Source organism: Sturnus vulgaris, chromosome Z (genome assembly GCF_052056855.1).
Source record: "Sturnus vulgaris isolate bStuVul1 chromosome Z, bStuVul1.hap1, whole genome shotgun sequence".
Classification (NCBI taxonomy): Eukaryota; Metazoa; Chordata; class Aves; order Passeriformes; family Sturnidae; genus Sturnus; species Sturnus vulgaris.
In genome coordinates this window covers 42265494-42280917 of record NC_142283.1, presented here as the reverse complement: position 1 = coordinate 42280917, position 15424 = coordinate 42265494, and the positions used below count along the sequence as shown (strand labels likewise).

Below are 15424 nucleotides of genomic sequence, written 5' to 3'. Positions count from 1 at the left end.
TGTCTATGGCAAAGTACAATCCAGTGTACTTGTCATACTTCAAAGACCTGAGGAAATATTCTGCCTGACTGAAAAAAAAAAAAAAATCAAAAACCTCAAACCCAGCAACAAAAAAAACCCACCAAAACACCCACAACCAATCCTGATGAAGTAATATTCCAGTCTGCAAGTGGCTGGTAATTGCAGTCTTCTGCCCTGTGAAATACTCCTCTGAATTATGATTCAGAATTACAACAGATGTACATTCAGGGCCCATTTTGGCATCAGACTATTCACATGAAGCCAGATGAACATTCAGAAGCATGTAACACTTTTTAGAAACCCAAAACCTACATACATGAATTACCATTTTTATGAAGGCAAAGAAGCCTTGTAGGACTAGTGTTTCCTATTTTTTTCAGAAGCTGAAGCAGAAGTTAAACCGTATCACTGGTGCAAAATTATTTACATTCAATGCAAGAAACTTTTTTTTTTAATTATTCAATTACTTTTTAGTTAAGTGCATCAACACAGGATTTAAACAAACTGGGTTAATGAGATTTTCAACCACAAACAGGTTATCAGAGAACATACTTCAACAGCTGCAGTTTCTGGTGTAAAACCACTCTACTCTTCTGGAACAGCTGTATGCATCTGGTCAGCCCATATCAAGTGATTGATAAAATGATTTCTTCCTTTTCAGTTCAAGTGAGAGGGAAAGAGGCTTCCCTTCTCATCTGAATTTCCTGACTTCCTACTAGAGGAAACAAGTTAAAGCAAGCAGGTCAGTAAATACACATTATTAATATCCCCTTAAGCAGTAGCTTAACAACAACAACAACAACAACCAACAACAAAACCACACACAAAGTCCAATCTGAAAACAAAGTTTTGTTAGCATATTAGGAATCTCTGGCTGCCTTCAAAGCAAAATATGGTAAAAGATCACCATGAGACAATGCTACTGAAAGTATACAAGATTCACAAAGTGACAAGATACCCTGTTAAACATTTTATATCAGCATCTGAATACTAGGCAGCATTCTGCAACTTATTTGGGAAATATATGAAATCACACTGTTAACACACTTGTAACTACCTTTGGAAGCCTATTTTCTAGTTGTATAAGTGAATACTTTTCTGCAGTGTTTATAGCTGTGCTATGGTTAGTGAACAAAAAATCGGCATGTTATGCTGGAGTAAAGCAGTAAGGTGGCTTTATGCTCAGTAAGTATGGAGGCTTCTATTTGCTAATCATTATAAAAGCAATACTTTTAAAACTTAGTGTTTGCTAATAAAAGACCTAGAATAGTTCACTACAAATTCATACCACCCTGTAAATAACCCCTTTATTAACAAAATCAAGTGCCAAATCACTACGGGGCCCAAAACCACCTGAAAAAATATTACCAATTTTTTTAGTTTTTCTAGACTTTGCAAGACTAATCATTTTCAGATAAAACAATGTGCAAAACTTCCCAACTACACGTGTTAGGAATAACAAGTGCTACCAAGAGATTCTGCTGAAATCAAATCAAAAAAATGTGAAGCAGCAAAGTCAAGCCTCATACCTTGGGCAGTCACAGTGAAGATATTCCCTGCATGAAGCATTTTCTTTCCCTGTACAAGTTGAGATAACTAACCATTGCCCATCGCCTTGGAGATGCTAGGTAAAGATACACTGACATTAGAAAAACATGGTTTCATTGCTGTTTAACAATATCCCCAGACCCATCACTTTGCTAGATACTCAGATAAATACTTTTTAGTCAGCCTTCTTTGGCCACATGTACCATCCTTGCTAATCATGAACACTTTGTTCATAAAGTGTTTCCTGTGAAATCTGCTTCAGATAAATGAGTTAACCTTGCAAAATCTAGCTTCCCATGACACATAAATTTGTCAACTCTGCCTTATGCAGTCCCATATTTACAAAATACTTAGAAATTTTACATCTGTCTTCTACCTTATCAAAAGTGCAATTCTCTCACCCCATGTTATGGGGCAACAACATTCTTCATAAATTCTACAGAATAGCAGCCTATTATAAGCAAATAAGGTGCTTAGCTTATGCTTGGGATCTAACTGGTTAAGGAACACCAGAAAGTACTTTTTTTATGGGCAGAGACTGCTCCTTCTATCTACTGTCTCAGGGGTGCCACAGCTAAGTTTGCAAGCTCGATGAGCGCCAGCGCGCCATGCATGCGTTCACGCTGCTCCTGGAGGCGGCGGTGCCGGGCAGCTGAATGAGCACTGTTTTTCTCTTCATCATCCTCTTCATCAGACTGAAGATACTCCATTGGGTCTTGCTGTTCCTGATCCGTTTTCTGGATTGCTTTGGTCTTCAAAGCAGGAGCACGCTGCTCTCTAGTCTCCCAGTACCTATAACATCAAATTCGAGGAATACTTGTAAAATACATAAAACTGACTCGCATACCAACAATTGAAAATGAGCAAAAACCTCCCAAGTACTAGCTTGCATCCAACTGGGCAGTGCACTTGGCTTTATCTTTCAGCTCTTACATGTTAGCATTTAAGCTGTCAGAAACCTTCTTTATTCAGTGTTTTAACTGTAAAGTGTCCAAGTGAACATCTGTGACAGATTTCTTGTCTCCATGGTGTTCTCAGCAGGCATTTCTCCCTAGGCATACAGAGTCCCTCATACAAATGCAAATTCAGCAAAACCGTAGCACTAGTTAATAAAGTATTAGCAAGTGTTGATCAAGCAAAAAAAAGTATTTAAGCAGAGAGCAAACACGAAACAAAACAAAACTGTAAGAAAAAAGTTTCATGAGGAACTTCGTCTTGACCAGGAGTTCATAATTCTTTGAGGAGAGACAAGGCTGTGCTGATGTGTACTAGAAGAACATCTAGTTTTACTTTCTTGGGATTTTACTGTCCTGAAGAATAAATGCTGTGTCAGACCACTCTTTAAAGTGTTTTGAGAAAAATGACACCATGAGGGAACTTACTTTGCCAGCCACTCAGCCACAGCTTTATTGTCAGCCGTCTGCTTCTTACTCAGTCTGTCTGTGAGCTCTTCCCTCTTCAGTCGGGCGTATGGATGTTTGGGACAATGACGGTTTGCATGCGTGAATCTGCTTAAGCAGCCTAAAAAAACCAGAGTGATCATGAAGAATGTGTTACAGAAAGGAGCCGACCAGAGAAAAGTGTAACATCTGTGGGACAGAAATGCCACTGAATCCACCCTTCCCCACTCACAAAACCCTAGGTTTGGCTGAAAACCACATGCAAAACTAACATGCCCCATTATTTTTATCTTAGTATCCACTGACAGAGAATGTATGCAATCCTTAGATACATACTTGCAGAATTAGGCAGATTCTGCATGGCTTTCCCCTTCCCTAAAAGTTCCACCAAAATTAAACTCCAATGCTTTTGCCATGTGAACATGCATACATTTCCAATATTAACCTGAGTCCAGAAAGCTGCAAAATTTTCTCTGATGACTCACCATTCTCTGAGCAGACAAAAGGCTTCTCTCCCGTGTGGAGACGCTGGTGAGTTTTGAGTTGCCCACTCTGTACAAAGGCTTTCCCACAATCTGGGTAGTCACATAAATAAGGCCTCTCACCTTAAAAGCAGTAAAAGAAGAGATTTATGAAAGATGACTAGAAGTGTTATAGTATCCAGTGGTGCTCCCCGGCTTGAGACTTGCACAAACAAATTCTCCTTTTACCCACTAAGAAACATACATCTACTTAAAAAACCCTAGTGTACTTTGATGTGTATGCTCTATGCTACTGGACAATATACCTATTTCCAAAGAGAAACAAAAATTTACTTCTCCTTGTCATATTTTCTGATTTAAGACTCTTAGATAGCACTGTCTAAGTTTTGTGAAACTGTGCCTATGTAGAGCAAGAAATAGATAAAATAAATGGACAAGTAATGTAATGCAGGTTGTAACCAGAAAAATTTTATCCTTACCATAGCCTGAACTAGGGTAAAATATCTGCAGTTATCATTACTACAAGGTTGTAGAAATATCTCATGTTTAGATAAAGTTATAATGATGGAGGCTGCATGAGAAACTTATTCTAGATTTAACTTTTCTTAGGACAGTCATCAAGGAAGATTTCTCCATGCAAACTGCAACCAGAAGAACAAAGGTAACAGGTGTTTCCTTCCTCAAGCACTAGACAAAGACATGCCATGCCACCACCCTCAGAAAGGCAACAAAGTGAGGGTGAGTCTGGCTCACTAATTCAGAGGAATGACAAGATAAGCTCTACTCAGTTAGGTCATTCTTACAAGTTCAACACATTGTAGCACCAAGTGAAATAACGTCTTTTGACCAAAAAACATGAGGAATGCTGCTGTTTAATATCATTATCTAGATTGGTCATAGTGATTTGAGTCAAAAGGAGATTGTGAGCTACATTTTTTCGTAATTTATAGAAAAATACGGAGTTCTGTTGTAGAAATAAAATGTATTTGCTTGGTTTTAAAAATAAAACCCGAACTGCATCTTCAGTTCAAACTCAGCTGAGTATTGAGTGAGTTCATCATATATTTTAACTTAACTGCAAATTGCATTCTAAACATAGTTCAGTAAATTAGCATGATCTCCTCCACCCTAGAAAACGAATTTTAAGCGGTGGGAAAAAACAACTGGCTGCTGATTTTAAGCTTGTGTATTCTTCTCTCAATATTTAAGCACACTTCCTAGGATGTTACAACCCTGCAGTTGCCAGCCTCTTTTTTAGTTACTGTAACCTCTTACAGCAAAACTTCAGTTGTGATGCGAAAAATACATCAGCAAGGAGGAAACAAATCACAAAGAGGCAATTAGGATACAAAGTGCTACCAAGTTCAAGTACAGAGCACCAAGCCCAAGACTAGTTCTCTCTCTTACAAAGTGAGTCTATAACACCAATAGATAAAATGTTCAGACCATTTGCCTATATTATTATAGTCCAAAGTGCTGCTATTTTTCCCCAGGACAAACATGGTTACAAAGACTTTGGTTGACTAACAAGCAATGAGAGCAAAGTATGATTAATTTAGCAATTACAGTAAAATCATGACAGCTCAGGATCTTTAGGGTTCCTTTATGTTTGTTTGGGGGGGTTTAATCCCTTTGCTCGCGTTTCCTAAGTGGCTCTCCCCAGCTAGTCATACCTTCCTTTTACTCACCGGTGTGAGTTCGTTTATGGGCTTGCAGTGATTTCTCTCGTGGAAAGACTCTGTTGCAAATATTGCAGCGTATCCTGCTGGAAGAGTGCTCTCCTTCACTGATCAGGTCTCGGACGGTGTCTGCTCTTGGACGGCCACGTCTTATTCCATCCTGGGTGTAAATAACGAGGCAACTAAACTCAGGCACTTCCTTCCCCCTGCAGTTTGGCCAACGGGCACGGCATCTCCTGGAGCAATGGCATGACCAAGGATGGTGCCGTGACAGCAGAGTCACACCAGCCTATTTCTAACTCACTCCTAATAACTGTGCTGTGGCTGGTGCAGGAGGGGAGATCACAGACCTCACCATGTCCTCAGCAGCAAGGGGAGAAACTGACAACGGCATCACAGAAGGGGTCAGGTTGAAAAGAACCACAGTGGGTCATCTGCTCCAGCCTCCCTGCTCAAACAGAGCCATTCTAGAGCCCATGGCACAGGATTGTTTCCAGGCAGTTCTCAAGTATCTCCAGTGAGGGAGACTACAAAACGTCTCTGGGCAGCCTGTGCCAGTGCTCAGTCACCAACACAATAAAGAAATTCCTCCTCATATTGAGGTGGAACTTCCTGTGTATCAGTTTCTGCCCGTTGCCTTTATTTTCCATAGCCTGTCACGAGCAAGCAGATCTTGGCTCCATCCCCTTGTCATACCCTGTTAGATATTCATATCCATTAATAAGGTTGTCTCTCAATCGTCTCTTCTAGAGGCTGAACGGGCCCAGCTCTCTCACCCTTTCCTCCTAAGAGACGTGCTCCAGTCCCTTAATCATCTTTGTTGCCCTACACTGGACCCACCCCAGGAGCTCCATGTCTCTCTGGTACTGAGGAGCCCAGAACGGGACAAAGCACAACAGATGCGAGGAGAAAGAGGACAAGAGGGTTTTTTTTCAACGGCGAAGGTGTGTTTTTTAGGTTTATTTTTTACTTTTGAAAGGAAGGAGGACGTGCAGCTGCTCCGTCCCCGCTTCCCCGGGGCGCGCGCGCCGTTGCCGGAAGTGACTTCACTTTAAATGTCCGGGCGGAAGCGCGGGAGGGGCGCGCGCCGCGGAGTCACCCTGTAAGCGCGCGGCCCGCCCGCCCCCGCCCGCCGCGCACTCACCTTCAGGTGCCGGTGCCGGCCGCCGCTTCCCGGGCTCCCCGCCTTCTCCTCGTCCCCGCTGGGGACTCTGCCCGCTCCCCCGCGGGGCGGCGGGAGGGCTGACGGACCGGCGGTGCTGTCGCTGCCGCCGGGGCTGAGGGTCACGTTGTGCGCGTTCTCGCCCCAGCGCCAGGGGTAGACCATGAAGTCGCTGAAGCCGGGGCTGGTGGGGACGGGCGGGACGGGCATCGGCTCCTCGCCCCCGCTCCCCCACGAGGAGGGTTTGATCGGGGTGGTTTTGATAACGGAGACCAGGACGCGCTTCGGGGAGTCCTGGCAAAAAATCACTGGGGGGGGGCCCGGCGGGAGCCGCTCCGCCATCGCCGAACCCTCGCGGGCAGCGGCGAAGGGAGCACGGAGAGAGAGGGGAAAGACGGCGCTCCGCGGCGGCACGGCCCCGCTGTCCGCGCCCGTGTCCCGGGACGGGCCGTGCAGCTGCACGGAGGTCCCGCGGCCGTCGCCACCTGTCGCCGCCCAGGCCCACCTCAGCCACGCATCACTTAGGACGGCGGCTCCCTGTGGTATCGGTGCCTTCCCCTCCGCACCCCCTCCGCCTCCGCGGTCACCCCTGAGCGGATCCGCCAAATCAGCGGCGGCCCCCGGCCATGGCAGCGGCCGGAGCGAAGCAGTCACAGCGTCCCCGCACCTTTCCGAAGCGAAGCCGGCCTCGCTGGCAGACGCGGTCCCGACGATGCCCGAGGAGGAGCCGCGGCCGCCGCCGCGATACCTCTGCGCTCGCAGCCCGGGCCGAGACCCAGGTTTTCCCGCGTTACGTTTCGCGCCTGAGCGCAGCCAATCACCCGGCCTGGCGCGGGTGTCACGGGGAGTCTGTTCCCGCCGGCCAACCGCTGGGCGGGAAAGTCGGCGGCCGCGCCTCTAGGGGCGGGGTCCGAGGCCTGGGCCGTGCCGTGGCTGCCATCCTATTGGGCAGAAGCCGGGCTCCGGTCCCTGGAGGAGGCGCTGATTGGCCCGCCGAGGCAGGGGCGGGGGGAGGCAGGGGAGGTGCTCCCGGGCAGGTTTGGCGCGCTGTGGCTGTGGGCGGGCTGCGCGGGCCAATCCCGTGGAGGCGCAGGCCAGTTGGCGCGCCCGGCGGCTTAAAGGGGTCGCCTGGCGGTGGGACGGCGGGTCTTGGCTTTCCCGCCCTAGGGCGGGGGCGAGCTCTTTCCTTTTCCCTGCCGAGGTCTTGCCCTCAGCGGCGGACAGATCTGGGAGGGGACTTGCGGGCTGGAAGTTGCCCCGTGAACTGCCGCCGCTTCCGCGGGGATCGTAAGGCGGGCGGGGTCGGGACGGCGCGGCCGTTATGGCGCTGGCGGGGCCGCCCGGGGAGACGCCCCGCCTAGGAGCGGTGCCCGTGGCAATAGGGCGCTCATAGCTGTACACCTACTTTGCAACGGTCCCGGGGCTGTGACAAGCGGGCAAGAGACGTTGTCACGGCCCTCGACTCGGGAATTTTAGGAAGTTCTTAGGGCAGGTGGCATTTTAAGAGGACGGTGCCAGATTTATTCAGTGGTATCCAGCGACAGGACGAGGAACAATGGCCCTAAACTAAAACAAGTTTCACCTTAACATGAGGCTGCTCCAGCCTGAGAACATAACTTCCGTTTATTACATAAGTTGTTAAATTTTGAGGCCAGTACTAGGAGCACAGAGAAGGCACAGAGCTGTAAAAATGGTGAGGTTTTTTCCCCCGGGTTGCTTGTGCTCACAGTTCATATACTGCAGACTGCTGCCTTGCAAGAGCATTAGCAAACATCACGGCTGACAAGAGGAAAGTGCAGGGAAGGGCAGGTTTGCAGCATACGACTACTAACTAATGCCCTTTAGGGTAATGGGGGAAGCCTACCAGTTCTTCCAACGCAGGGGCTGTAAGACAGGGCTGCAGCATTTATCCATCCTGAGATCAGCAGCCCATTCATTATGAATTATAGTTGAGTTTGCCTCGGCTGCTCTTTTAAACTAACTAAAAATCCTCAAATGTTTGCTTAGGCAAATTCTTGTTCATTGTAATGCTATCCCAGCTTCTCAAAGTCAGTGTAACATCTCGAAGTCTTACCATTACTATGCCAGGTCAGGTCTTGCTGACCGGGCCAGAAAGAAAATGCTGTGGCTTGTAACATTTGTTTCCAAAATGAGCAAAGAGGTTTCTATATGCTTGGATCTGACCCTCTTAAATCCTTTCACCCTGAAAATAGCCCATGGTAAATAGTTTTGGTAATATAATGATGTTGTAGTGGAGTAGTAATACAGAAAAATATGTTAAAATCTACTTAAAAATAAAAAATGGGGGGAAATGACTCATGTTAAAATAATTGCATCCCAAAACAAAACTGCAAATACTTTTCATAACTTTCCAAAACTGTATGCCTAATGCTTCAGATAGTACACGTAGCTGCTAAAGAACTCCAGTGATGGAAGGAATTAACATTTTGAGCTGGAATACACAACTGTAGATATTGGGAATGGTGCAGTGAATTGTGAGCAACTAAATATTTCCATATGTAACCTATGCTACCCCAATTTACACATTATGTTTTGTGATGACTTTCAAGGACCTAGCAGCAGATTAACTTCTTTATGTGGATCTTTTAAATTTTCTAATGCCAACTAATATAATTTTGTTAATAGAGGCAGCACAAGTGAAGGAAGAAGTTACTTGATGCCACATCTGATATTTTAGCTGTTCTGAACAATAGTGTTTCATATTGTAATAGCCATAACCAAAGAGAAGTGAACTTTTTCTCCAGATACTGCCACTGGAAGAGAAAGTGTATGTATAGAATGTACCTGGCCTAAAGGACTTAAACCACAGTTTTTCAGTACACAGTCATAGGTATTGTGATATATTATTATAGTAGGTCATGTAACATGTAAAACCAGTTCTAAAATAATAATCTGAACTGTAGTGTCTTCACAATATTAAGCATGTTTGCTTTCCATAGCATTTTGATGCTATGCTACTAGCTTAATGTGTGTCATGTTTTGACCCTGGCTAGATTCCCGGCACCCATCAAAGCCTCTACCACTGCCCTCTGCAGTTGGACAGAGGAAAGAAACTTTAACAAAAGGTTCACGCATTGAGGTAAAGACTGGGAGAGATGTAGCATTGTATCTGAATAGCTTAGGCCACTGTATTCCAGCCAGTGCACCAGCCAAGCCATTTTTAGTTATTATTATCAAACACTCTGGAATTCGTCAAGACTACTGAAACATAAATTCTGCTAAATTGAGAAAGAAAAAGCTAAAAACCAAAATACCAAGATTACAAGAACTATGATAAAGAAGGGCCATAAAACACCAGACTGGTGTCCAATTATATTTCCTGAAAGGTGCATGCAGAACTTGTAAAAAAAATAAAACCACCAATCAAGTAATGCATAATTGCATGAACAATAGTAGTAGCAGTTTTAAAATATATAAGTAAAACATAACGTAAACAATGAAGTAGCTTCCACTTCATCACATTAATTAGTTATTCAAAAGTCCTAAGTTCCTATAGAGAGATCACTCACCAAATATTTTCATGGGAAAATCAGGCTCAACTTAGAGATATGAAGTGAATTTATTATTGACAAAATCAGAGCATGATAATGAGAAGTAAAATAACTCCTTAAAAACAGCTTCCTGCCATGCCTCCCACCTTCCAGCTCTGCCTCCTATCCCAGCAGTGCAGGGAGACAGGGAATGGGGGTTCTGGTCAGTTGATCACCCAAAGCTTCTGCTGCTGCTCAGGGAGAGGAGGTTTTTTCCTGCTGCACCATGGGGTCCCTCTCACAGGAGACAGTTCTCTATGAATTTCTCCAGTGTGAGTCCATCTCACGAGCAGCAGCTCTCAGTGACCTGCTGCAATGTGAGTCCATCCCACAGGCAATCCTCCTCCCTAAACTGCTGCAGCCTGGGTCACTCCTTAACAGGATACAAATCCTTCAAGGACAGGCTGCTCCAGCATGGGGCCTCCCTTGGGCTCACAGACTCCTTTGTGCATCCACCTGCTCCAACGGGGGCTCTTTGGGCTGCAGGTGATCTCTGCATCCCCTGTGGATCCCCATTTCTGCAGGGGCACAGCTGCCTCACCATGGGCTGCTGCACCAGGGGCTGCAGGGGAGTCTCAGCTCTGCTGCCTGCAGCAGCTCCTCCTCCTTCTGCTCTGACCTTGGTGCCTGCAGAGCTGTTCCTCTCACATGTTCTCACGCTACTCTTCTCTGGCCTCAATTACATCTGCACAATAACATTTTCTTCTTTCATCTTAGATCTGTTATCACCAGAGCATTACCACCCTTTCTGACTGGCCCAGCCTCAGCCAGCAGCACATCCGTCTTTGGAGCCACCAGGGACTGGCTCTGCCAGACATGGAGGAAACTTCCAGCAGCTTCTCATGGAAATCACCCCTGCAGCCCTTCCCCCTCCTAAGCTTGCCCTTGCAAGCGCAATTCAATGCATCAAAGCATCAATATTTTAGTGTAGAAACAAGAAAAAGTTCTCTCTGAGAGTTAAAGGACCAAAGTAATGAAACATGATATAACCTGCAGTCAGCTCAAATCCTGCTTATTACAACAAAGCACATCTTTTATCACACATGACAGAAATTTTAAAAGGATAGGGAGAAAGGATTCAAGAGAAAGCTGGAAAAATACATATGTTCTATCTAGGTAGTTAAGATGGACAATTACAGAGCTTGAGGATAGTAAATGCTTTCAGGAATAAAAGCAACAGAGCAAAACATGACAAAAAAGATGGAAAGTGATATTCTACCTCTTTAAAGAATGACATTTAGATTATGGCCTTTAGGTCGATAATAGCAAACAATCACACTCCATGTAACTTTATTGTTACTATGTTAATATGGACTTATATAAAACCTTAGCAATGGTAATAATATCTTTTATCTAAGTCTTTATTATTATATTTTTCAAGTTTCTGGATTTCCTGTCTGAGCATTCAGATTCTAGTCTAGGAGTCACATTTACAACCTGTGAGACTTTCACTGCTGGGACTGAGACCCCTTAGCGGTGGGTGGCTCCAATGACCTGGTGGGTGCTCTGTTTGAATCCCTACACACACACCACACTCACACTCTCAGACAAGCTTTCTTTGCCATCTTGACCCCACACTTCCCATTGCAGTGTCCCAGATGCCGGGTTGCTGGAAGTATTTTGATTGTGATGCAGTGACTCAGTAGCAGCACGCACTGCTTCTAAGGAACCCCTGGGCTTTTACACCCTTACAATCCATGCGCCCACTCTTCACGCCCCTTGTGCTTGCCTCTTGGTCCGATGGTGATGCTTTGGCTGAGGTCCTCTCCTTAGTAATTGGGTCCTGCAGAGTCTCTAGGTGACTGGCCACCCCCACCCCTACTAGCTAGTATGACAGGTCCCTGTGCCCTTTGTTAGCAGAAGGTCAGTACCTGTTCATGGCTCATTTGGTGGGGCTCCAGCCTTTTGCTGCCAGCTGGGGCACAATGTCCAGTTTGCACACAAAGCTCTCATCTTTACGTGCATTCCTCTATAAGCATGTCCGTCTTTGATGACCCAGCTCTCTTTTTGGCTTAAGACTTCATGTAGTCAATTTTGCTCAGTAGAATTGTGTTGCTGGAAAATGTCGGTGATTGCTAGATGCTCTAGTGTTATGCTCTCTACCTGTTCTGGTGCCCTGCTCCAAAATGGCACCTTGAGCCATGTGACATGTTCAGGATGTTTCTCCCTCAGGCAGGAGAGATGTAGGCACTAGAAAATGTAAAGTCTAGGGATGAGAAAGTTCCTATAAGAAAGGTCAAGGACAGGATGACCCTTGCTGGTGATTAGGTACTTAGCTGTAAAGGTCGGAGAAACACCAGTCTCCAATCTCACTGTCCCTTGTAATTAGGCACTTCTGCACCTTGGAAAAAAAAAGGAAAAAAAAAAAGAAAACTAAACAAGGGCTCTTTTGGTAATATGCCATATTCCATATCTGCACCTGCTAGGCAATCTTGTGTAGGATGCTGTTCTGTCCGTATGAAAAAAATCCACTTGTAGAGAAAATGTGGATGGAGTAGCTACTTAGGGAGGTAGCCCTCATGTTGACATAACGTGAGTCACCTGCTGTCAGAAAGGTTAGGCACCTAAGCCTAGTACTAAAACTGTGAGATTCAGGCTTTGCATTCAAATATGTAATTATGATTAATTCATTGCTGTTACTTTTCGGAGTAAAATTCCAGACAAAACATTTGGTTACACTTTGACAGTAAAATTGAAGTTTTCTTGTGTATATCTGTTGTTTGTGTAAGTATGTAACTTGATAATCACATGCTAATTGCACACAGCGAAAAGCTGTGAAAGGAATGAGAGGGAGGTGTTTTCTACCAACAAACTGTGGGCCTGCTGGTAGATAAAGCCAGATACTGATAGGTGAAAGAAGCAATAGTAAGAGCCATAAATTCCAGAGGAATTCCATTAATTGACACAGGCTGTTACTCACCCAAGGCCATGCTAAATTCTTGGACTTAGAGAAAAAGAACAGAGACACAAAGAAAAGGGAGGGGGGGAGAGGATGCACATTGGAAGAGGGTCTGTATCAGGCAATTTGGGAAGTCTGTACCTCTCAAGTGCCTAAGACAATGAAGAAAGAGAGAAGGAAATGGGACCGAGAAATTAGGATAAAAAGGAGGCTGCATCCCCCAGCAGTTTGAGAAATCCCATGGGAAATTGCCCCATGACCTCTCCTTTTATTCATGAATAAAGCTATGGGACTCCTCTGTCTCCTTTTTGGACATAAACCTCTGGCGTTGTGGATTAATTTTCCTGGCAGCTGCAAGCAAAAAAAAGATTGCAAATTACTTTCATTTGTCATGCAAGACTTTTAATTAGTTTGGAGGTTAGAACCTCTTACAGAAATTTTGTTTTGATTGACAGCTCAGAGCATCAGAAAACTAACAATTTTTCTAAAGCTTTACATTAATTTTGGGACACAGAATTATACAGATAAAGACGAGATATATTTATAGCAATCACTTGGTTTTGGCTGTCATTGTTTCTCTGAGCAGTTAGACTTTTTTTTTGCTTTTGAGGTTTCATAAAATAAAGCCAAATCGCACAGAACACCAAATCTCTAATCTTACGGCTGAAATATTTCTGAATTCCTCATATTCATCCCTCTACTATGACCTTCAAAGTAGCTATTAAAGCTGCAAGGATATTACAGTCAGTGATAGCACTGACCAATGATGGCCATCTGTCATCTTTCCTATACAGCACAACTTTGATTCAAACTTGTAGAATACTTAAATAAAAATACTTCTAAAATTTCTAAAAAACTTTTTGGATACAATATGTGCTGAGGAGATCTAGTGTAGATGCTGCAATTGATATGAAAATGTTCCAAAAAATCTGCAAAGATTTGATGAGTTTTTTGATATGCTGTAGTAATGTCAAGGTGTTAATGTTTTTTTCCGTATTATTACAGGACAAAGTAGCTTTCCAGCTTCTTCTTTGCACTGAAAACACATGAAGTTTCATCTTTCTACAATGTAATCCAACATTTCAGAGGCAAGTACAGTTGATCTAAGCGAACATTTCTTACACAGTATTCTATTACTTTATCATATTATTGAAAATTTATTCATGAGTTTTTGTTAATTATGGGTAGCTACCTTTTACAATATAAGAACTGTGCAGAAATAATGGTATTTTTCCTTTGTTGACTTAATTTTTTCTGCTTTTAATTTGAAGCGTTTCAGAGACTGTGAGATTCAACTCGACTACCAGGATTTTGTAAAGCTCTTTGTGAGCAGATAATTGCCTGAACTTACTGTCATTAATTCCATGCAAAACAGTTTGTGATCTCTTGAATGAAATTGAAACTTGAAAGGGCACTAAGTCCAATTAAATTAGTTTTATTCTGCCGTAAGCATGCCCTGCAAAAGTGAGTCTACATGAAAGCCAGGAGAGATACAATGACTACATTCAAGGCTTGGAACGATCTGTAGAGGATACATCATATTTTGTTTTACAGTGGTGCACACGGACTTACCAGTACCCCAAAAAGGAAGAGAGGACAGGGCTGTCTTTTGAAACATAGCAAGAATTCTGATACGGTTTTAAGTCACTGTAATAAGGATAAAATTAATTTAAAAACAAGGTGGTACATACAGTGAAGTTATAATGACAGAGGAAGCGTTAGTTTCCCTTGAACGATCAGGATGATAACTCAACACAGAAATTAAGACTGCAATCGCTATTCTTTGGGCAATTGTGCCTGAAGGGCTAAGATTTTGGTGTTACTGTGGCTGATAAGAGAAGCACATTTATTTCGCCTGCCCGGGTGCCCGTCCTCTGCGGAAAAAGCCTTGTTGAGTCTCCTGGTATGTCACTGTTGGTTATGGTTAATGAGGCATTTTTATTTTGAGACAGCAAAAGTACCCGCAGCTGGGTCCAGAGCTGTGAGCAGCCGACACGGCTCCTGCAGGGGTGCTGCACTAAAATCTGTGGCCGTGGGGGCTCGGTGGCGGCCGGGGAGCGCCACGCGCGGCTCTCGCTGGCCGGAGCGGCTCTGCAGCCGGGCTCGGGTCCCGCTCGCTGCGAGTGCGAGCTGCTGGCAGTGCTACGGCGCGGGATGGACAGCGCTGCTTGTCTCGGCAGAGCGCGGCGCTTCAGGCACTTTGTGCCAGCACCAGACTGCTTTGTCCAACCGTGCCGGCCACCTACAGCACAGATACCCATACTAGGGAGCTCCCAGTGTAGCGAGCGCCTCTTTCGCTGGTGTCCCTGGCTCCAGGATGTAGGTCGTACCAAAAGACCCGTGTTGTGATGATACCACATTTGAAGCGCTTGCTGCTGGAGAGCGTCCCCGGGCGGGGGCGGGACCCGGCCGCCGTGGTCGCTGTGCCCGCGGAGCACCCGTGCGCACGCCAATGAATAACAGAGCGGCGCACCGCATTGGTCAGTGCTTGTGACTGACAGCTCTGGCGTTGCACGTTAATTGGTCGCAGCTGGGCACTAGGGGCGGGGCGGAGGCTGGCTCCGGGATTGGCTGCTCTGCTACTCGCCGGTCGCGCGTGCAGGCGGTGGGCGGGATTATAGGCGGTGCCGCCGGCGGCGGGTGCGCTGTGGGGCTCCATTGGCCGCCGGGCCCGGCCGGGGC

At 45.3% G+C, this 15424-nt stretch overlaps 1 protein-coding gene across 1 annotated transcript; it reads right to left on the bottom strand.

Annotated features, from left to right (window-relative positions):
* Nucleotides 1-850: 850 nt before the first annotated feature.
* On the bottom strand, nt 851-6759 carry ZNF367 (zinc finger protein 367). The gene is made up of 5 exons (XM_014869158.2): nt 6275-6759; nt 5140-5290; nt 3455-3574; nt 2952-3090; nt 851-2361 (listed from the first exon to the last, which is right to left on the bottom strand). The coding sequence occupies exons 1-5, from the start codon at nt 6632-6634 to the stop codon at nt 2121-2123; spliced, it is 1011 nt and encodes a 336-aa protein (XP_014724644.1). The 5' UTR covers nt 6635-6759; the 3' UTR covers nt 851-2120.
* Nucleotides 6760-15424: the final 8665 nt, after the last annotated feature.

Bases quoted from the DNA above. Each gene is read 5' to 3' on its own strand.
- ZNF367 (XM_014869158.2), bottom strand. From the start codon at position 6,634: ATGGCGGAGCGGCTCCCGCCGGGCCCCCCCCCAGTGATTTTTTGCCAG. The intron at 5,291-6,274 runs GTGAGTGCGCGG...ATTTACACCCAG, and splicing joins GCCGGCACCGGCACCTGAAG to GATGGAATAAGACGTGGCCG. The intron at 3,091-3,454 runs GTGAGTCATCAG...TGGTTTTTTTAG, and splicing joins TTTTGTCTGCTCAGAGAATG to GCTGCTTAAGCAGATTCACG.